The sequence below is a fragment of the Oryzias latipes genome, chromosome 11, assembly GCF_002234675.1.
Source record: "Oryzias latipes chromosome 11, ASM223467v1".
Taxonomy (NCBI): domain Eukaryota; kingdom Metazoa; phylum Chordata; class Actinopteri; order Beloniformes; family Adrianichthyidae; genus Oryzias; species Oryzias latipes.
In genome coordinates, this window is record NC_019869.2 from 18,363,975 (window position 1) to 18,387,006 (window position 23,032).

Sequence of the window (23,032 nt, forward strand, 5' to 3'; positions counted from 1 at the left end):
CCTGCGTAATTCACCGTAGTCGGGTGCTCTCAAACCCACACAAACCTTTCTGAGAGTCAAGGCAGAAAAGCTTAATAATGGCCAGGGGCATGTAGTGGAGAGAATCGATGGCCGTGGGTGATTTGACACGTGATGAATTTAAGACTTTATTGGTCAGACGTCTCTAATGGCCCAACACTGGAATGAAAACTAAAAATAAATTTGTGGAAAGAAAGCTTTAGCGTGTATCCATCTGCCACGGGCTGTTGTGGTATTGATTGGCCCAAGGCACTTAAAGCCTGATGAATTGTCAACTTTGCGATCCATCGCCCATCTGAGTGCATGGTCACAGTCTGTCTTCCAGTTAGCTTCAGGGTAAGATGAACAGTGGGATCTGAAGAAGGGAGGGGGTCAGGGAGGTAAAGCGGCACCGTCTTCAAATGCTACAGCTCCGCTGTAAAAAGTCTGTGCACGCGGGAAACGATTTGCGCTCTGACGACTGTAATTACGACTCAGAAAGCCAGAACGACTCTGTTGCGCAATGGGAGGTCCCCATTTCACTTTGGATCTCTGCATGAGTCGGGCTCATTTAGATGAGTGAGTGAACATTTAGGCTGTGTTTAAGACCTCCTGCAGCTCCTGTATGTATTTAATAAAAGGGCCAGTTGGCAAAGAGGGATTTATCCACTCTAATGTTCAAATATCTAGAGTCTTCCTACATTTAAAACTAATCTAATCAAACAGCTGTAGAGCTGTCAACATTTTATTGCCTTTGAGTTTCCTTTGAAGTCTCTAAATTTTCTTAATGCTTAAAGAGACTCTCAGTGTGTTAGGTGACTTTTGTTCTCAGGAGTCGTTTCACATGATTGCAGTTATGGTGTGAAGTCATATGCAAGAATTCCCAATTAAACTGATTCCAAGTGACTGAGACCTCCTGAGGTTATTTTGATTTTTAAAAGTTTATATTGATGTTTATTACTGTCATTGAGACAGATGCTGTTTGATAATTTATCGAAAAAACTGAAGACGTGCCCATAACCTCACTTATCCCCTGAGGAAAGTTTGGCCAACTTGATGAAGCAGTTTAATGCTCTATTTCAAATAGGCGAACCTTGACCGGAGTGTGAACCCCCTCCCGGCAATGATTTCCTACAAGCTTTTGTAACTCAAAGTTGTTGCTTTTTTAGGGGGGTACATACGCTTCAATGACTGATGTGGTTGATTATGCCAGTCCTCTGAACGATGTCCCTGTTCTTCTAGAAAGAGCTCCTCCTATGTTTTTTGGCACCAGTGATTTACCCACTGTTTTTAACGCAGTCAGCCATTATTTTCAAAGCATCTGTCCGTTAAAGTCTCTTTTGACATTAATCTTACAGGATGTGAGAACATCTGAACAAAAGACATCAGAACAGCCTCTTATTCGACACTTTTGTTGGCGAAAATCTCTTCTACACGTTGGAATAAGAGGCTAAATTGGACAAGGAGGATGTCAGATTGTCAGACTACAGAGGAAAATCAAGAATGATTTCTACATATAATCACTATTATTATTGCTTTTCAACCTGACAAATCTGTTGACCAGCAGAAAAAGTCCTATGACCACGGTGACCATGGTTGCGTTAGCACGTCTAAAACCAACTACCTCATGCCGCTTTCTGGACAGATAATGAAATTGGAAAGCTATAGGACAAACCTTCTGTTTGCAGTAATGTAGGCAGAAGGAGAGCCCTGGGGAGAGAGACTGGTGAACTGTTTGGGGTGTATCCCACCTTCACCCAACAGAAGGTGGGTTGGCTCCAGCAACCCCAAGACCCCGAAAGAGAATTAGCGTGTTCTGATGATGGATGGATGGATGGATGGATGGGGATGTCCTTCATAATCATTATAAACCATAAAATAGTTAGGACTTGGTATTTCATCTTCAATCTCCAAGAACAACAGTTTCAACATCAAATATCAAGAAAAATATTTTGTAATGATTGAATTTGATCATTGAAATCCTTGTTCAGCAGCGTTAAGTAGAATTTTCTAACATTAAGCATGTCTGACTTCCACAGGTGATCACACCATTGTCTGTGCTGTAATTGACATAATTCCTTTTCTCAACAAAGCTTGTGTTTAGACAATGGAGGCTCATGGAGCTCCCGTTGTTCCTTTGTTTAATCCTGACATTTCTTTGATGCAGATTTAAGACAATTCAATAGTGCCTGCTATTAATTGATTCTCCCACAGATTCATTAATTTTGTTTGAAAAATGTCACAAGTGAAACATTTCTGAAAGTCAAAGTATTACAAAGAGGAAGGTTGACACCTTGGCTGTAGATTAAATTAACAGCAGACTACAAATATTTGCAGGAGTTTCTTTAGAGGAAGCACTGACCTGCTGTCACGTAATCCATCCGTTGTCTCAACAGATCATCTTTGAGGCGACTGTTTCGGAGGAGCGGGATGGCTACATGGCCTTGGACGACATCATACTGCTCACTTACCCCTGCTGTAAGTACCCAGGCTCACAGGACGCCTGCTGGCCTTCAGTTAGCCTTCTGAGCAGAGGGAGCCTGGCTCAGTTTGTTCCTGGATGTGATCAGAGATGATGAGGTTGAAGGATACCACCTGCTGCCTTTAGAGCGGCAGGAGGTGCTTTTAAGTCCTAGGACCTTTTCATTCGATTGTGATGTTCCCAGCCAGGGGCTTTTACATAGAGAGGACAGCAGGCTGTACTTAGACCCTTTTACATTTACTTTGGCCTCACTTGGACAAAAAGAGGTAAGGTGTTTCTTTAAAGGAAATTATCTTTCTAATGGCAACATTTGGCCAGGTTTTGTGCAATGCAGCTCGTAGATGTGCGGTACATACTGGAAGATGCTTTTTTCTTTTACCACCTGCAATGTTGTTCAGGTTATGGCCTTAGTCACACCCCCCCCCCCCCCCCCAATTGGGGGTGCTGCAGGTTTTTTGGTTGTCCAGGCTTGTGCAGCCACCTTAAAGGAAGTAATGAAAGTGGAATGTATGATTGTCGTGCATGTGGTAAGTGATTATGTAATGCCGTGCTCCAGTCATTAGTAAGGTGTGCAGATTGGGCCCTCACTGACCCCAGACGAATGCTGCCAGAGTGTGCAGGAATGACTTTAGTAAGGCCGTCTGTAGTAAGGTCACTCTAACTACGCTCTAATTTCCTAATTTCATAATTTCTAAGAGTCATGGTGCACTCAAGGAGCGAGCACTAATCACTTACTCTAAATTACCCTCATGTGTTGTAGAATTGTGCGCTACGACCTATTGCCCACAGCCTTCCCGTAGAAAAAATGTATTTGAACATTTTTACACTACGGCATCATCCAGTGGTCTACGATCTTAAAATTTATTTTAGACCACCTGGGTGCTCCGCACAGGTTTTGCCCACAGACAGCCCACATCCACCCGTAAGGGCAGTTTTGAATAAGGCACAATATCTCTAATGGAGACAAAGGGAATCTGATTGGTCTGCCTGACACTTCAACACCAGAGCTTTGGGTCCTGTGTTGACGTTCTTTAAAAGTGAATCTCTTCAACCAATGCAATTAGTGCTTCCAATGGATTCTGAAGCTGAGAAAAGCAACTTTGTGCTGATATACGACACTCTATGCAACACTTTGCTAACTTAAACTGTTGCATATCAGCTCAAAGCTAATTTTTCAGCTTTAGAATCCATTAGAATTGCGTTGATTGTATAAATGGTTGAAGAGTTACAGTAAGTCAAAGAGCGAGTTATCTGCCGTTGCAACGGCTCTGGTGTTACACAATGTGAACAAGGTCATTAAAATGTATAAAATGTGTTCAAAATCATAAATGAAGAAAAACTGATGAATATGGGGTAAAAAAACCCAGCTCCTACAGGTTTAAACAAACAAACTGCAGGTTTGTTCAACCAACTCCTGCTTCACTCTAGGTTTCTACTGCAACAGGCCCCTGTTGGTGAAGTTTCTATATTTCACTTAGCGCTTCTTAAACCTGCTCCGGCTTCAGTAAGAATGGGCGGACTGTCGTCTTTAGCTGCATAAATGTGGGAAAATGTTAATGAATGATAATGTGGAGTATTTATGAGCTCATGAAATTCAGATATCCTTTTCTGGCGCTCATGAACAACCAGACTGGCTGCATATTAAAAATCCCTGAGTTCTCCATGGGAGCAGATGAACTCAGATAACCCTTTTTCCAAAACCATTGTTTGCCTTTTTCCAATTTCTTTTTAAACCTCAACTCAGATTTCCGATTCCATCACTCCCTCCTTTGTTGAACTGGATATGTTTCCATGGTGACTTAGAGAGTAGGGGGCTTAAGTTGCTGTGAGTTGGTTGGACTGTAGACTTGGAGCAAATTGTAAGAGTTGGACCATTCTTGTGCCTCTCATTGGAAGCTCCTGGGGATGCTGCCCTTATGGTGAAATCTTTAGAAACAAGATTTCACCCCTCACTGTGTACATTTCTGAGCAGAGATGGTCTGCCTGGTGTACAGTTCACAGGTCAAAAAAGAAATACTGAAACAAACAGAGGAACTTTCACCTGTTCAAAGGTGTTCAAAGATTTCCAGTCAGACACATAGAACGTGTCTTTTTGGTTGTTTTTATGGTCCTCCATAGTGAAGCAAACCATTCTGTATAAAAGTGATCATTTGTCATTTCATGAACCATCATCCCAGACAGTCCAAACACACCGAAGACCCGATGCTCCTCCCATTTAAATATCTTTAACAACACTCTTTAACATAGTGTGACAGGTCACATATCTGCAGTGCTGAGCTTTCACATTTGAATTAAAACTTTCCAGCAATTATTAATGCAGCTGCCTCATCCTCTTATGACTCCATTTATAATTGGGACTTTGAATATTACAGTTTGAGAGATAATTAGAAAGATTCAATGTGTCCATCACAGAGGACCAAAATAAAACGTGACAGTTTATGTGGAGTCTTTCTTTGGGTGTCGACTCCACCTGTTTGAATAGTTTTGAGGTTACTTCTTAAATCCAAACTTGTACTTCTCAAGTATATAAAAACACAATGAAAACCAGTCCTTCAATTAGGCTTTTTTACACAAATTCCCCCCAAAAGTTCAATATTTTATTTATTTATTTTGTGAACAGGTTTATATTGTTTTATTTTAAATCCTAAGAATCCAATGTTACTATTTACTATAACTCTTGTTATGGATGGCACCCATCCATAAAGTTCAAATAAAATCCCAGAAATAAGATCTTTTATGCAAATTAAACATTTTAAGAAATTAAACACAAAGTTGGAGGGGTACATACACTTCAATGACTGATGTGGATGATGAGGCCAGTCCTCTGAACGATGTCCCTGTTCTTCTGGAAAGATCTCCTCCTAGCTGTGCTTTGTGTTTTATTTCCAGCCAAAACAACATTTTTATTGTTTTCGTGGGATTTTAATACTGTCCCAGATTTTTTGCATATAGCTCTTGTTGTATGACTTGTTTTTGTGAATTCATCAATGGCTTTCTTATATTCACAATTATAAGGAGCAGTGTGACATACACCTCTAGTTGCACGACGGAAAAAAACTGAAGTGGAAACGTGGTGCAAAAACGCTGCTTTTACTATAAAAAACAAAAATGACATCAGACTGTGACTTGGCTTTCCAATGTACCATGATTTAAAAGAAACATGGCATAATACCAAACCATGACTTGGCATAACACCTGACCAAGCCCTAGACATGATTCTGAACCATGACTCTGAACCATGACTCTGTAAAGCATCAGACTGACTCTGCGTTAACACTAGACCAAGACTTGGAAGAACATTGAACCCTTGACTCAGGAGACACCAGACCATGACACCCTTACATGATTTCACACAAAATCAAACTATGACTTGACACAAGACCATGACACCGCATAGCCCCAGACCATATTTCTTAAGAACCATGGACTATTGTCATAAAACTGGCCTATGACTCAGAAAGCCCCTTGACATGACCCTGAACCATGACTCAGGAGAGCAATGAACCAAAGAAAATTAGCCCATAACTCAGAATACTAGACAGACTCAACATATTGGACCAAAACTTTGCAAAAAAAACAGATCATGACTCAATATAGCACAAGACCATCCATTGATCCATCCCTCCATCCCTCCATCCATCCATCCATCCATCCATCCATCCATCCATCCATCCATCCATCCATCCATCCATTTTCCATTTTCTGAACCCTAACAAGGTCTTGGGACTGCCGGAGCCTAAACCGGCCTGGCACAAGACCATGACTCAATATAGCATAAGACCACAACTTAACATAAGACTGGACCATGCCTTTGTATAAAATCAGACCATGACTCAGCATAACACTAGACTATAACTCAACATGATACTAGACCTTGACTTTGTATAAATCAGTCCGTAAGTAGCCTCTGATATATTAGTCAGCAAAACAGCATACCATGACTGAACATTGCATAGCCATGACTCAGCATAGGAGCAAACAATGTAATGCATAGCTAAATGTAGAAGGTAGACGCGTTTGTTAAATCAAATCAAACAAGATATATAAAAGGGTGCTGGAAAAAGAAAATTAGTTCAGAAAAGAGAATTACCTTACAAATTACATTTGGTAAACTTCAGTTTTTTTGTAATGCATCTGTTTACTGATCATTTTATAAGCTGTAATGGAGACTTTCTGACCTCCATAATTCCAGTTTTTCAGCCAGGAAACAGTAAATCTGGCTGCTCAAATTGGAAAAAATAAAAGTAATCTTAAAAAAACTCACAACATTATTTTGATCTTTACAGCTCAATAAAATGTCTTCAAAGTAATCCTAACTATATCCAACTCCATTTGCATTTTCCACTCAGGCAGACACATGACAAAGGTGGGTGAACCTTTAATAATACAGAAAATGTGTGAAAATGTGAATTGCAAACCAAGAGAAGGTAAACATGGTCTTTTTATACCTGCTGACACAATCAGAGATAAAGCTCAACTGAAAGTCATTGTTGTCAAAACAAATTAAAAAAAGCTTTTCAATGTTTTTTTGTTGTTATAGTCTTCATATAGACAAAAAAACAAAATAATCGCTGATGTTATCAAAGGTGAACCAATAATAGTTTTGTTCCAGCAGCTTGAATCTCTGACCTCTTGAACTATAGATGTCTGGATAAATATTTTCAGCACTGCACTGCAGGGAAATCTCCGACTTACAGCTCAGCTGGTTCCTCAGCAGATCAGTGGAGCCGCGGCTTCCAGAACTTTCTGTAAGACTGATATGATAATTTGGAACTCTCTGTCTTCATGGAGTAAGCTGCAGAAAATCTCTCTGATTTGGGGCAGCAGTCTGAATCTTCATGGTATTTTGTACTTAAAAATAGAACATGCATTGGAGATATGTATGTGTGTGTAGAGTATATAGTAGCTGTTATGCAGTGATGCTTGGAAAACGGATGCCAGTTACATTATTACCTACATTGTTTTATGAAAGAAATCTTGAATGGAGGTTTATGTGCCTACAGTCAGTGTCTTTTTGTCCATGTAAACTCAGCCGTTCTAACATGAAATTATGGGAAAAGAACATGCAAAGTAAAGGTGGAAACCTTATGGTTAAGGCGGTCCAATTTCCACCAGTCAGGAGGGATGCGATGTCTAGGCGGCTCAACGCAGATCTGATGTTTTGGTCTGCTGTCATGTTTCATCTCTCAGGCGGAGTGGAAGCTCCAGCAGACTTTGAAGTCATCTGTCAGGTTTATTCAGGCCTGTCTGCATTTCCCTTTGACAGTTCATTGATATGCAAGACATTTTTTTTTCTTGTGTCTTTGGGTATATGATTTTTAAATGACAGGGATTTTTTCCAATTTTTTTAATTTTGGTTTAATGTGTTATGGAGCTGAGCTTCACTCAGGAGATTTTACATGATTTTTGTCATCATTTTATGTATGTTGTTTAATGAAAGAGCATAAACAGAGTCTGACTTCATGTGTCAGTGTTTGGCCTGAAGTGGAATTTAAAGTATCATGTTTTCCACACTATCTAGGGCGTACCACATTAAAAGGCACACAATCAACTAAAGGTAATTTTTAGACCTACGCGTTAGTTTAAAAAAAATAAAATACGGCTTTTAAGTGTGGATCATAATGCGGTATGTTCAATGTTTTAAATTGTGTTTGTTTCTTGGTAGAGTTGGGGCTTGTTAAGCAGGTGCTTTTCTTCATCCCATGATTTTCATGTTTTTGTTGTGGTGTCTTCCTTCTACAGACAAGGTGCCTCATTTCTCCCGGCTGGGTGATGTGGAGGTGAACGCCGGGCAGAATGCTTCATTTCAGTGTGTCGCCACTGGCAAGGTCTCAGAGACGGAGCCTTTCCTGCTCGAGGTGAGAGCTCGAGTCCAGGGGTGATTTCTTCGTCTTCTTATTTATCATCCTGGCTCGAGTAGGCAAGCCCTGATCTCAACACATTGTGAATTATGGAACGAAGGACTGCAGAGGAGGGGAAGAGGCAGTTCAAAGAGAAATGGTTGAACATGTTTTACAGTTTCATCTAGAACAGCTAAGAGTGAAGCGCTGGTTTTCCTGGTCTGACCTAAATATTGAATCGTAAAATCCTTCCGGATGTCCAGGAGCCATTTCAGAGCAGCTACACCTATCTGCCCTTTCTTAGACAGACTCTTGCTTGTATATAACTAATTTAAAACATAATCCAACTTCTACTATCTTCTACACAGCAGGACATTTCCTTCTGTGGTTCTTCTATGACATGGTGGAACACATGAAAAAAACATTTTTAGTAATTGTAAAAATCACTTTGTGAATGCACCCACCTAGTATCTTCTACTGTTTTAAAGCCTTTCAGTTTCAATATGCAAACCTAGACCTCCCCCGATCATCATGTCTTCTGGGAGGACTCAACTGCCCCCTCTCCATGAACAGGAACAGCAGATATACTGTGAGCTCCTCTGGGATGCAACTTCTGCTTCTGAAAGAGACCCCCCTTGAAGAAACTTAATTTCTGTATCTGTAATCTTGGCCTCCATCACTCAAGGTCACCAGTGACAGGAGGATCTTAGACCTAACAGGTAAATGGCTGGAGGAGCACTCATTATTTTTTCAGCTGTTCGCTTCAAAACCTTGCAGAAAGCTGGAGGTCACAGTTTAGAAGGACAACATCATCTGCAAACAGTAGAATTAGGATTGGAAGACATCCTTCATTTGATTGCACTGTGAAATTAGGTCTATAAATAAAAGAGTTCTGCCCTCCTCAAAGGCCCCCATTAGATTTCCCAGTTCACAGGGTCAGTTAAAACATTTGTGGACTGGATGTGCAAACCAAAGATATCCCTTTATCACAATCATTTATTTTCATTATAATAGTGAATTGCGGCGAGATTTGAGGGGCTCAAGACAAACAGAAAGACATCTGTGTGCATCCCTTCCAAATAATGGAACTGGTCTGTTGATTCACGACCAGAACAGAACAAAATATTGGCCAAATGTTCTCCTACAGAACTCTTTCATGGACCAATAAACAACAGATTAAATGACAATTGAAGCTTCGGGTTTGTATTGTTTAAAATGTCTAAAATGGTGTAATAGACTGTAATGTTGATACCAAAGCAGAAAATGAAATTAGGAAGGTCTGAAATCAACTTCGTCAGCTGTATGTTAAGACTTTATTCTCAGGTCAAGTTCATAATTTTTGTCGGACCTTCTTATCAGTGAAAAGCAAATCCAGATGACAGTTCATATAATAGTCCACTCATTGGTGGAGAGAGGAGCATAATCTGATTCTGACACCAGGAGCAGCAGCCGCCTGCATCACGGACACATAAGCACAGCCTGAGTTGAGAAGACCTCATGAACCAAACCACAGCCTCTGGTTTGTGCCCCCCCCCCCACACACACACACACACATGCAAACTCTGCTGTTATGGTCACGTTTATAACTGAGCTATTATCTGACTTCCTCCTGCAGCATTTTCCAACCCCCCTTTGTCATCCTGTCTGCTTCTCCTCCTGCCGTCCACTTTGGATTACTTTGATAGTTGTTAAAGACCCACTCCGATCATCTTTTGAACTATTTTAAAGCATTCACAGTTCATAAATCAAAATGTGAAAATCTGTGTTGGTCTCTGAGAAAGCTTCTTCAGAAGCGGGACTGTTGGCTGGGGGCAATCCCACCCCCTTTTCCCTCCCCGTTGCTGAGAGCTCAGAGCAAGGAGCTTGTGGCCCGCTTATAGTGGCACAAATACCATCTATTTCAACCAACATTTTTTCATCTGCTCCTGATTCAAAGCGATTAAAATAAAGAAATACTCTGAAATGCAATTTTAAGCTTAATTTTCTTTTTATATGTTCTTCATCATGAGAAAAAATGCCACACATGTAAAAAAAACAACATAATTTTTACTGGAGTGAGACTTTGAGTAAACACAAGCCATCCCAGGAGGACGGGCTTGTGGCTGATTTGTCTCTTTGTCTTGCTGTCAGCGGAGAAGTGGCGTGCTGCTTGACACATCCTTGCTGTCCCGGCTGAGCCACAAGCGGCTGATGGCTACTTTCCAGGTGGAGGCTCAGCGAGGGGAGCAGGACCTCTACCGCTGCATCACCCAGTCCACCAGAGGCGCCGCTGTCTCCAACTTTGGGGAGCTCATTGTCCGAGGTAAGACATCTTTTGGGGTGGATCCTGCTTGGATCCACACAAATGTTGAGAATTGTCATTTCTGATCCTATGGTAAAGCCAACTGCACATAACATCAAGTATATGTTCTCAATGCTGGATGTGTTGCTAAACGTTGGATCAGGTCGTCAAAAATCCAGAACTTGTGACCCCCCCCCCCAATCCCACTCATTTTGTGATTCAGCCTCATTGCATTTCATTCCTTTAAAAATGCCGCCACCAAGTCCTGTCATAAAACGCTCTGTGGACAGGTGCTGTCACTCTGCAGCACATCAATCAACATCTTAACACCCTCGAACCAGCTCGCTCCCTGTGATTGATGATTTTATGTGAGCCGGCTAGACAAGAGTCACATGATCCATCAGGACCCAGACTTTTATATGCAGGGAGAACGAAATCAGTTGTGCAATTATTCATGCAAATGAGCCAGAGAGCAGCCATGCTGGAGAGCAGGTGAGGGTTTGGTGAAGTCTAAAGGATCTTCCTTACCATCACTGATTTGATTTCACCTTTTTACGATTAAAGAACAGAAATTACATTATTAATTTCCTGTATTTTTGTGAGATTACATATTTATCACACTTTCTGTCGCAGTGCCTCCAACACCCATAGCGCCTCCCCAGCTCCTGCGGGCCGGGCCCACCTACCTGATCATCCAGCTCAACACCAACTCCATTGTGGGCGATGGACCCGTCATCCGCAGGGAGATCCAGTACCGGGCCACACAGTCCATGTGGACAGAGACGCATGGCGTGGGATCGCTCACCTACAAGGTGTGGCACCTGGAGCCCGACACGGAGTACCGCATCAGTGTCCTGCTCACCCGGCCTGGGGAGGGAGGAACTGGAGCACCCGGACCCCCGCTGATCAGCAGGACGAAGTGTGCTGGTGAGTCCGAAAAAACCTTTCCATCTTATTCAGAGGTAACAGAGATAAAATCTGAAACTACAAATTCGCCTCTGAGTTGTGGGCAGGACCGTTGGCGCCCCCCTCCCCATTGATGAAAGCTCACTTTTTACATTCTCCTGGTAGCTTACAATAGATATGATTAAAGAAATACTTAGAAATACAATTTTAAGCGTCATTTTTGTTATATACAGTATGCTCTCTCCATTGGCAGAAAAATGGCTCAAGACAATCTTAAAAACCCCAAAACACAATTTTTATCAAAATGGGTCTTTAAATGAAATGATTAGGATTGAATTTCTCTGTTTTTTTTCAGTCAATCTCACCAAATCATGTACTGAAAACGGACCAAATCCTGTTACTCAAAACTGAAAAACAAAAAAGTATCAAACACTTTAAGAATACAACTTTGTAGTGAAATATACGGTAGACACCAGATCTTAGTTTTAGACGTTCTTTTTTTGATGAAAAGCTTAAGGGAGGCTGGAGACGTATAGCATCCCACCCCAAATCAGACTTATGCTAAATGTATTCATTTTATTTTTTAAAGTGCAGTCAGTGCAACTTTTTCTTTCATCTGCTAAACAATTAAAATATGCAAATATGTTTCATTTACGGTGAGGATATTACAAATTATTGGAGTCAAGGAACTGGAAAAGCTCATTTTTTGGTGGGAGCTGCATGCATTTGCGCTCCTCACAAAGAAAAATGCCAAAACAGGAGTATTTTTAATAAGAATATAAGTCACTTTGAGTTATGTGGACTAACGATGGAAAAAAAGGAGCTTTGCCTCTATGATGACTCAGCATCTTCCGCCTCTTTTGGGTTTTTCTAAGTTTCAGTTTTAGAAAGTTGAGAGTTGTGGCGAGGGGGGTTGTCTCACCAAAACTTTTTGTGAGAACTTTTGTAGGATTTATTTTGACATTTTTCTGAAGGATTGGTCTAAAATACATCAGGAGGGAGAGCTTCAATAACTCAAAATATCAAGAAAGTTCATAGAAGCCGAAATGTTGTCATTTCTCTGAGGTCTTCTGTTTAGTTAATTCTACCTAATACATTTGGACTTTTATCAACAAAAAACGTAAAGATCCACTTGAAGACCCACTCTGATCATCTTTTGATCTATTTGAAAAGTTTTTCCAGTGATCTTTTATTTTGATTATGATATGCCAAAATCTAAGAATCCGTGTTGTGTTCTAGAATATTTTTTCTGCAGAGCGTCAGGAATTCATGAGAAATTCACTTTATTTTTTTGTTTTCAAAGTATTAATATAAACGCCACTTTAACAGCCTAGTGGGAATTTCTCAAAATATCAAAATCATCAACTCAACTGGCAAAAGGACACCCATCTGGAACAACCCGGACATCCTTATAAACAAAAAAATTATACACTTCCCAGTTTGGCAAGAATGGTAAAAGAAGGAGGGCGTAACACTACTAGAGCACGTAATTATTGATAGAAGATTCATAACTCCCCAGGAACTACAAGACAAACATGGAATAAATAACTTCTTGGAATAGCAGCAACTTAAATCAATTATTACTAAAAAGTTTAAATACAAGACATTGATTTAAAGCTACCAAAAGCAGTTACCTCTCTCCCTGTCTTGCACCTTTCTGAACCAACCGTGGGCCTGATGGATGGCTGCCTGGAGCGCGGAGCGGGTCTCCCTTGGGGGGTCCTGGCTCGTACCTGGGGTTGGGACGGGGGGATGCCCAGAACCCCTGGGTGGTGATGGGGTGGTCGTCTGGGGCTGTGGGCACCCCTCTCGGGTGGGGCCCGGCGTTGGGCCCTGCTGGCGCTGCGGGGGAGCTGCTCTCCTGGTTGGGCCGGGGTGGCACTCTCTTTCCCCCCATGCCTCCCAGCTCTCTGGCTCTGGGGGCCTCGTGGCGGTCCTGCTGGCCCTGGCCTGGGTGGCGGGCGTGTTCACCCGGGGGGCAGTTGTTCTCTGCCTGCTGCCGCGTGGCGTTGGGGGCTTCTGGCTGCGGCGGCTGCTGCGGCGGGGGTCTTGGTGTGGGGGTGGCTGGTCACTCCCCCTCCTTCTTTTCACATTCCATCATCCATTTTAGAAGAACACAAACACTCAACTGAGCACAGGTGTTAACTCACCTTTGCACTACAGTAATAGTTTGCGTGATTGAATGAAATATCTCTCACTGGTTGGCTTGAAGGCATAAGTTTGCATGTGTGAAAAATATCTGTATTGTGTACATGTTGACACTTGGACATTTTTGCAGCTAACAGGTGTGTTTATAACATTTGAGTGTGTGTGAGCACAGGCCCCGCCCCTTTGAGATTTCTATTCTATCTGAACCTTACTGTAATGATAAACATCCAGTAGCTTGTTGCTTTATGCTGCTTCATGGTACACCCCCCTCCCCCCTCCTATGATCACCCTCCTATCCCCCCTCTCTAACATCCCTCTCTCTTCTTCCCTCCTTTCCTTTTCCTGTAAAATATTTTCAAAAACAATTAAAATGAATAAAGTTTGGCCACGATTACAAAAGGGGTTTATTCAGACATACCTCTGGTTTGTCAGAAGATTTATAACCCCTGTTGTTAAAGTAAAATATGTCCAACACAAGAGGCCTTCAGCTCTCATCTGTCTGCCCAGCTGTTGGACAGGACAAGTAAAAAAAATAAATAAATAACAAAAAAATAACCTTTCAGGTGCTTTACTAGCTGTAGTCGAAATGTGATTAAATTTTGAGAAATCGAGTTTGAAAAATTCAGTGAAGCAACCAGCATCTGTGTGAGTTATCAAAGTCTGTAGATTATGATTGCAGTGAACGGAAAGCAGAGGGATGTTTGTGTGTGTGTGAGAGAGAGAGTCAGGAAACACCACAGGAGCATATCTGTAATGAGTTTCTCTGTCACATTCAGCAAACACAGACTCACCCACAGAGATACGTTCAAGTTGGGAGCTACATCAAGCCAGTCGTCTGCCTGCAGCCAATCAGCAGTGAGCCTGATGCTGCCAGCTTTTAAACCAGCAGAAACACTTGAGCTGTGCAGGTGATCAGGAGGAGATTTGATCTGAAGTCAGCTGTTGAGACAGTTCAGAGGAAGTCCGGTCACAGAGGTGAGCTCTGGTCAGAGCACAGTGGATGAGCCTCTGTGGAGCTACAAAACCTCTCAGTATGTCGTATGTCTCAGTGACCTCCTGTGTTTGTGAGGACCACCTTTGGAGGATGTGTCACATCACACACAGTCATCTATTTTACTATTTGACTTTTTTTTTTTTTTTAAAGATTACAGTATTTTCCACACTATTACACACACCAGATTATAGGGCGCACCGTCAATGAATAGTCTATTTTGAATTTACCTCACATATAAGGCGCACCCAACTGTAATGTGGATTAAGCGAGACAAAAGAGTCTGAGATAAGTCAGTCAGTCTGATTTTATTAGCTGTAATTCGGAAACCTTTTGTAATACGATAGATGCTAGCGTATTCACGATACTTGTAACTTCAAACCTTTTTGCAACACGTAAAAAAACAGACTAGTACCACTAAAACTGTGCCACTTGCATCTCTTCATGCTGGACTGCGAGCCACAACTCCAGGCCTGGCTCCAGACATCCCATAACATCAATCCAGGCAACGTAAAAGAGTTTGAATATCTGATACTCATAAAAGGGGTTCTGAACAGCTCTTTGTCAAGCTCAATACTTAGGACATGTCTGCCATGTCTACCAGGAGCACTCAAGCTTTCAAATCCCACCCCCATATTAGGGTGAGGGTTCACATTGAGAGGAGCCAGTTGAGGTGGCTCAAGCATCTGGTCCAGAGGCCTCTTGGATGCCTCCCTGGGGAGGTGTTCGGGGCATTAACCCAGGACACTCTAGACTAAGTCTCTTGGCTGGCCTGGGAACGCCTCGGGTCCCCCAGAGGAGCTGTTGGAGGTGGTCGGGAAGTCTGGACGTCTTTGCTTAGACTTCTGCCCCCACAATCTGGTCCCGAATGAGTGGAATAAAATGGATGCGTTAAAAATGTGAATTTTCAATGTTATTATTGAGATACGCCAGCCATTTCATTACCTTAACTTCTGTCTGTCACTTATAGAGGTTCTCATCATCCTTACATCTTTATAAAAATTGACATTACATTCAATACTTAATAGCACAAGGGGAAGAGAAAGGGTTTAGCCAAACGTTCTAACCCATAAGCCCCCCCCTCACCGTCTTGATCCCTGTGATTTGTTAAATCAAGCAGGCTGTGCCCTTTCTGCGGGAGAACCGGCTCTCACGAAGAACCAGGTGGAACGTAATGATGAGCTATGGTGTCTAAGCAGAAAAGAAGCATCCATTCAATAAGTCTCTGCCGGAAGAGTGTGTCTTAACAGGATTAGACTCCCATTCAAGGCTAATATTGTTGGAGGGGATCAGATATTAAGCCAGTTATTCTCCACCTTTGACACTACCCCTTTAAAACCATTTTTCTGTTATTAAATTCTTCCTTTGTAATGGAGCAAATCTGTTCTGCAAGGGCTGTCAGAACTTGGTCCAGCTGGGGGTATTCTGTTGCATTGGGGGGGCACTAAGCCTTCATATGCTAGGGGGTCAGGTTTGACCTGCTCGTGTTTCTGTCTCTGTGACATTGCAGCTTTCATGTATGTTTAGTGTAAGATGTGTTCAGTGGCCTGCAGGTCTCAGCTCCTTTGCAGGGGCAGACGAGCCCAAAGGACAGAGACGCCCCCCTGCTCACACATGGGAAGGGGAGTCAAACTCACACATTGCTTACTCTGCCCCTCTAATCAAAAATGGGAAAACAAAGAAAATGTAGAAATACTGTCAAATCAACAGGCAATACAAATCTAACTATAACATTTTTAACTCTTTGGTTCAAAACCAGGGATGGCGAACAAGTTTGACACCAAGAGCCGATTTTTTTACTGTGAGAGTCAAAGAGCCACACCACTCACTGAGCTGGCAAGACGCACACACACGAACACTCAATTAAAGCCGTATTATTTTCCATAACACACTCCTCTCCCTACAATACAACAGCAAGTGTTATACTTGTGTTTATTTCAAGGAAAGCGTCCACCTTCAATACACACATCAAATGCAGCTTAGCCAGAGTTAACACAACGACTACCCTGGAGGTCAGATACCCCTTCCACACACACAGGCACTTCTCCCATATCTCACACACACCAACACACACACTCTCTCTATCTCACTCTTCTCTCTTCCTCTCTCTGACACACACAACTACTCAGTGACGTGCAGTGAGGTTGATGGCTGGTGAGTCTGAATCTGAAGTCCGATTTGCGATTATAAAAACTGAATATTTCACCTTTCATCCAACAGTATGTAACAGGTAATTCTTTAGAACTCATCAACATTTCTCTTTCAATGACCCTTACACCAACAAATTCACAAACATCTGGACAAAGCATCCTTCTGGTGTCTAAGTAATTCATATTCACAATAAACACATTCAATACATTACATTTCAGATGTGTTTAGCATACAGTTAATTTTGACCTTCAGTAAAAATGTTTTACTTTTCTAACTTTTCTTTTAAAAAAACAACTAATGATTGACTTTTTGAATGAAAAACTGATAATTGATGGAATATTAAAATATTCACACAAGCATGCTCAGTCAGGTGTGTTTTCCAAACTACATCTCAGAATTTCTGACCTTGCTGGAGTGATGGGATGATGATCTCCGTGGGATTTCTGGCATCTCTTGTTTCTTGTAATCCTCTGCAGAACAGATTAATATTCAGTCGGAGCCTCTCTGAGCAGCTCCTTTATTTGAGTGTCAGTCAGAACGGACTGATGCCTTGATTTCACGTGTTTCAAGGTAATAAACAGGGACTGGCAGATTGATATGAGAGCGGCTCTTTTTTACACAGGCATTTTTCCGTTCTCCAAAACGTAACAGGGCCTTCTTTCAAAGAGATTTCAGCTCAATCATCTCCAGTTCGTTCGCTCAGTGACAAACTGGGATTTCAGGCAGTCAGTCTCTAAATTAAAGGATCAATGACAAAAGTGATCTGCGGTCGTTTCTGCTGCAGGTCCTCAAACCGCAAAGTAAAGTTTCCGTCCAGTTGCACAAGCAGTCACGTTCTGCGCTTTATTCATTTGGATTGCAGCCTTCTGCTGTGAGCTCGGTAAAGTAGGAAAGTGGGACAGATTGCTGTTTTGAATGTGCACTTTAAAAAGCTTCAACTTGTTAATAAAGGAGACTAGTGGGTCAGATCAGAAGAGTTTTGACTTTTCCCAGAGATATGTTTTGTTCTTTTCTGCCATGAACAATTTTTACTGCTTCCAAAAGCTCATAATAAGAAACATGGTGACTTGCCATTCTGTTCAGTAAAAAAGTAAGAATCTTTCTATTCTTCCAGAAACGTCCTGTGTTCATCTTTATACTCTGAATTTTGCCATTTTGACCATGAGGGTAACGGTCTGCACGCACATCAAATGTTTAGTTATTTTTTCCGGTATTGGGCGTAACCCGCGCTAATGATTGACGGTCACCTATGTGTCAGGAGCAGCATCAAAACACACACACTGCCAAATTACTTTTATTATTTATTTTTAATACCCTCTGATGGAACTATGAAATGAAGCACAGTATATAGAAAATATGATGAGACGCAAAGAGCCGCACGCTTATTGGCCGAGAGCCGCCCCTGTTCTAAACAGTAAAAAAATTTAAACCAGAAGATGCAGGTTGGATTGGACCACCATGTTTGCATTTTCTGGACCCGGAATCCTTTCTTAGGTCATGCTATGAAAGTGTCTGTGTCAAGTGAGCTCTAATTACCTTAAAGTTCCACTCAGATCTCTAATCTATTTTCATTGTTCCCAGTGGTCTTTTAATTAGGATTTTGCCACTTTCAGCTAAAATCTAAAAACCTGTTTTTCTGACATAGTTTCTACAGAGCACCAGGAGGTCATTAGTAATTTGCCTTTAAGTTGTGGGCGGCACTGTTAGCATGGAGGAAGCCCGCCCCCACTTCCTGTCACCCATCCATCTACACATTCTCCTGCTAGTTTACAGCCTCTCAAGTTTGTCTTGGTGATGTTCAATTTCTCTGTTAATATTTTATACAAAAAAGTTATATGTCCTCTGAATTGCATCTCTCTTCCAGTCAGTAAATTTCTTATTTTTGACCAGTTTTGGAGTAAAATATCATGTGCATTCTCTGAATGACAAGATACGATTTCATTGGCTAGATTTGAAAGAGTCTTCTATCAAAATGAAATCTTCTTGGAACAAAAATTGTTGGAAAGAATAAAATCCTTCCTATCAGCCCACTTTAACTGGCTGTCACTATGAGCAAGGCATTTTTCATACTGCTGTATGACGACGTGATGTAATTACAGAAAATTACTAAGAGCTGGCATGTCCTCACAGATGGTTAAAAAAAGATTAAAAAAATGAAAAGCTTTTTCTTTGTGTTCATAAAAACCTTTTTTGACCATCAAGCTTTTCTAAGTTTCCTTTTTACGTTTTCCTCTTCCTGTAATTATAGAATCAGTTATAAGTGCTGCACAGTAATGCTTTTATTTTTCTACCTATCATCATAATTTGAATTGGTTGGTTGACAGTGGTTTCTCAGGAACTTTTTCTCTGAATTTGTTGGTTTCATTCGGGACGATTCAGACAGGATTGTCTTTGTTAGAGGTGGTCTGGAAGTGAAATTTCTGTCACTGTTGATTCACCCCTCTGTGAATCAACAGTGTTTGGGGTCACAGAGTTAAATAATCCTAATTAAAAGACCACTGGGAAGACTGAAAATACATCAGAGACCTTATGATCTTAAAACTTCTAACATCAGTGGAACTTTAAGATAATTAGAGCTAACCCCCCTCAGTATTCTAGCTGCGTGCTGAGGTGGAGCATACAATCCAGCACGAGTGCTGAATATTTTTGTAAGGGGAGGCCTTCGTACATGGGCCTCCCAAAAGACTTCATTTGTTAAGGATGAATGTTGGTTAGCCACCATCATGCATATAAGAGGACCATCAGACATACCAACCAGTCAGTTTCCTTCAACACAGCTTTGCAGCATGGTGACGTCTGGCGGTAAAGGCAGTTTTAAGCACCAGATCTGCAAGAACTCCTATTTTCTGCTGTTTTATTTTGACATTTGAACTAATGCTACGAGAAAGAAAGAGGGAAACCCCAGCATGGCTGCCTTAAACTTACAGATAAATCCAGTCAATAAACTACAACCTTTCTCCAATTCAACTGTTGTCATCAGAAATTCAACCATGCATTTACACACATTCACACACTCACTGCCTAAAACTGGCACCAACTGGCAATCTGGGATTCAGTGTCTTGCCCAAAGACACTTTGATACATGAGTGGGTAAGGTGAAAACCAAACCTGCAAGATTTAAGGGTGTATTCAGACTGGACACATGTGGTTCGCTCAAAGTGAACCAGAGTTCGCTTCCCCCGATAATCTGGTCTAAATTTTCAGTCTGAATACTCCCAAGCAGACCCTGGTTCAGGACCAGGAACCGCTCTGTGACCCATCTTTCGAGATGGTTGTTTCCAATCAATTCGGTTCGCTCTGAGATTCCTCAGTCTGAATACACCCTAAGAAGTTGACCGCTCCACCACTGCACCACTGCTGTGCCTTTATTGTCAATAAACTTCTACTTTGACCGTACAGTGACAATGACCAAAAATAACTGGTCCACTCGTCCAATTCTCATATACAGTCAATGAGTGAAACATGGCATTCTTGAACAAATCCTTTCCACATTGCATTAAATTAATGTTGCAAACATACCCTCCATCTGGTAATTGAAGGTTAAATTTTGTTGAACCTCTGCTCTCTTTCAGAGCCCATGCGTGCCTTGCGGGGCCTCACTGCCACAGAGATCCAACCTCGGCAGCTCGCCCTCCAGTGGGAGCCCCTTGGCTACAACCTGACCCGCTGCCACACCTACTCCCTTTCCCTCTGCTACCGCTACTCCATGCCAACAGGGGGCAGTGGAGGGAACAACGCCACTGTCAGAGAGTGCCTATCGCTGGATCGCAACACTTCTCACTTCACCCTGCGGGACCTCCCGCCCTTTCGGGCCGTGCACGTGAGGCTCGCACTGGCCAACCCAGAGGGCAAGAAAGAGAGCAGAGAGGTCACCTTCCAGACCGAGGAGGACAGTAAGTTTTTTTTTTTTTTTTGCAAGAGTCTGCACAAACTAAGTATGAAAGTCACAGAAAAAGTGTTGTACCACTACATCTTTAGATGATTATTTTACACAAATCCATGCCTTTAGCCATCCAGTACCACAAAAAATAACACAAATATTGACTGCAAAACAAGCTGGATCAGCACAACTGAATAGAGTCCCGGCCTTTTAAATGGAGACCAGCAGAGCGTTAATCAGCCCGAGCCATGGCCAGGAGTAAAGCAGCCAAACAATTCTCCCATCTTTGTGTTTTCCTGTTTACATCAGCACATTAGGTGCAGTCTCATGCAAATTCACGGCGAGTGGAAGCCCAGAAGGCCAAACACTGATTATGTGCAGTAAGCAGGACATTTGAATGACTGTAAAGCTCTAAGGAATGCTCCTGACCTGCTGGAAACATCTTAAAGGCCCACTTCGATCATTTATTGAGCTTTTTTCAAAAGCGTTCCTAGTGGTCTTTTGATTATAATTATGCCGCTTTTAACCAAAATCAATACTCAGAAATACAATTTTGAGTATAAATTTCTTTATATATGTCCTCCATCATCAGAAAAAGGCCACAAGAACATATTAAAAACACAATTGTCTTTCGAGTGGGTCTTTAAAGGCTGTGTCACACACCCAATATTTACATTTTGCACGTATTGCGCAGATGAAAATTGGTCATACGTGAATATAAGTGCACAAGGTGAGAAAAGTCGTTATATGTGAAATTTACATGTGTATCCTGAATGTGGGAAAAGTCTGTTAAACATACATGGGACAGTTGTGATTTTTGCGTGTGCATCTCGCAAAAATCACACAACTGCGTACGATTTATATAATAATTATGTATGTATACACTACATAAAAAATGCGTAAACCGACCCAAAATTTTGAACAGCTTTAAAACAACTGTGCACATTGACGAATGATTAACGCATGAAATATGTATGAATATCATGCAAGTATCACAAAAAGCTGGAAATTCATACGCAGAAAATGCGCAGAATGTACGAAGTGGCTGTGTGACAAGGCCTTAAGGGAGGGACGCTCACGTCTGCGTTTGTGATCAGCCAAACTTTCTTAATTGATCAGAACAATTTGGTAAGAAAGAACCGTGGTAGAGACCCAAAAGACCAGGTCGTGGTCTTAAATATCTGCCGCCGTCTTCAACACGGACTAATTATCTGCTGCCGTCTCAAGGCGAGCTTTCCCAGAAACTCCGTAAGCTGCAGGCATTCTCCAGGGGTGGGATTTCAGTTATTAGGCCCGACCGACTCTTTAGGAAGTGACAGCTTAAAACGCACATGTCAAAAAATAAAAAAGCACACCGGGGCTGTTTTTTTTTTCTCTCCTCCTAGTTTACTTGGTACTTTGGATGTCAGGAGCAAGTTTATCTTTTATGACTAATGCCAGTCTTGACAGTTTCCTGTCCCCCATGTCGCAGGGAACGGTGCCATCAGCCTCACAACCACCGTAATTCAGCCGCAGCCGCTGACAGCTCCTCCTGCCTCCTTCCTTATTGGGCGCAATAATCAAACAGTAGTGCGGCGCTTTTCTTTGTTCACCACCACTCACAGGAACCAGACTTGGCTGTCATGGATACGACAGGATTTTCTTTTTGGGGGGGATTTGCCTACCTGAGTTTGCGAGAGACAGACAGCGCTGTAAAGTTGTGGGAGGAATTATCTTCAGTAATCCAGTCATACCTGGTTAAAAGAAAAAAGAAAGAAACTCTAACTTTTGTTGGTAAATTACTGGAAATCTGTTGGAAAAATGTACCTTAAAGTAAGAGAGATGGAATAAGAGTTATGGAGCCTCAAACCTCCCCTATTTCAATGATTTAAATGGGTGAATATGTCTAGGTGACTTATATTAGTAAGTCAGTAATTGTGTTTTTAATAACCCATTTCATTGCTCTTCTTTCAAGATAATTATTTGTATTTCCATGTAGAAAAATAATATTTAGTCACATTTAGTCTAGTTTTTCTCAACCAATTATGAATTTCTTGGCTGCTTTCATTGCTCTGCAGACATGCCTGCGAAGTGCACCAAGGTGAACTATATTTGGAGATTATGGAACTGCTAAAAAGATTTACTCCAAAAATAATTTACACTGATAACCAAAGAATGTTACAACAAAAACAGATTAAAAAACCTCCCTCTTGGTGATGAAGACATGGCCATGGTAGGACTTGTGGCTGACAGTAGTAGTAAAAAGCAACACTGTCATTGTATTGGGGCGCGATGCTGGATGATAAAAGAAGCTTTTGAGCACGGCAGGTGGCAGTGAGCAACCAACCAACCCACCCCCAATGAGTCATCAGTACAG

General features: G+C 41.7%; 1 protein-coding gene across 6 annotated transcripts in view; it reads left to right on the top strand.

The window, feature by feature from the left end:
* Positions 1–23,032, top strand: part of LOC101162459 (receptor-type tyrosine-protein phosphatase U) — a 202,605-nt gene that overhangs the window by 109,805 nt on the left and 69,768 nt on the right. For all 6 annotated transcript variants that reach the window (XM_020707229.2, XM_020707225.2, XM_011481072.3 and 3 more), the window contains exons 4-8: positions 2,394–2,475; positions 8,222–8,337; positions 10,450–10,621; positions 11,234–11,527; positions 20,369–20,689. In XM_020707229.2, coding sequence (XP_020562888.1) covers positions 2,394–2,475; positions 8,222–8,337; positions 10,450–10,621; positions 11,234–11,527; positions 20,369–20,689 — 985 coding nt within the window. The remainder of the gene's footprint in view (positions 1–2,393; positions 2,476–8,221; positions 8,338–10,449; positions 10,622–11,233; positions 11,528–20,368; positions 20,690–23,032) is intronic.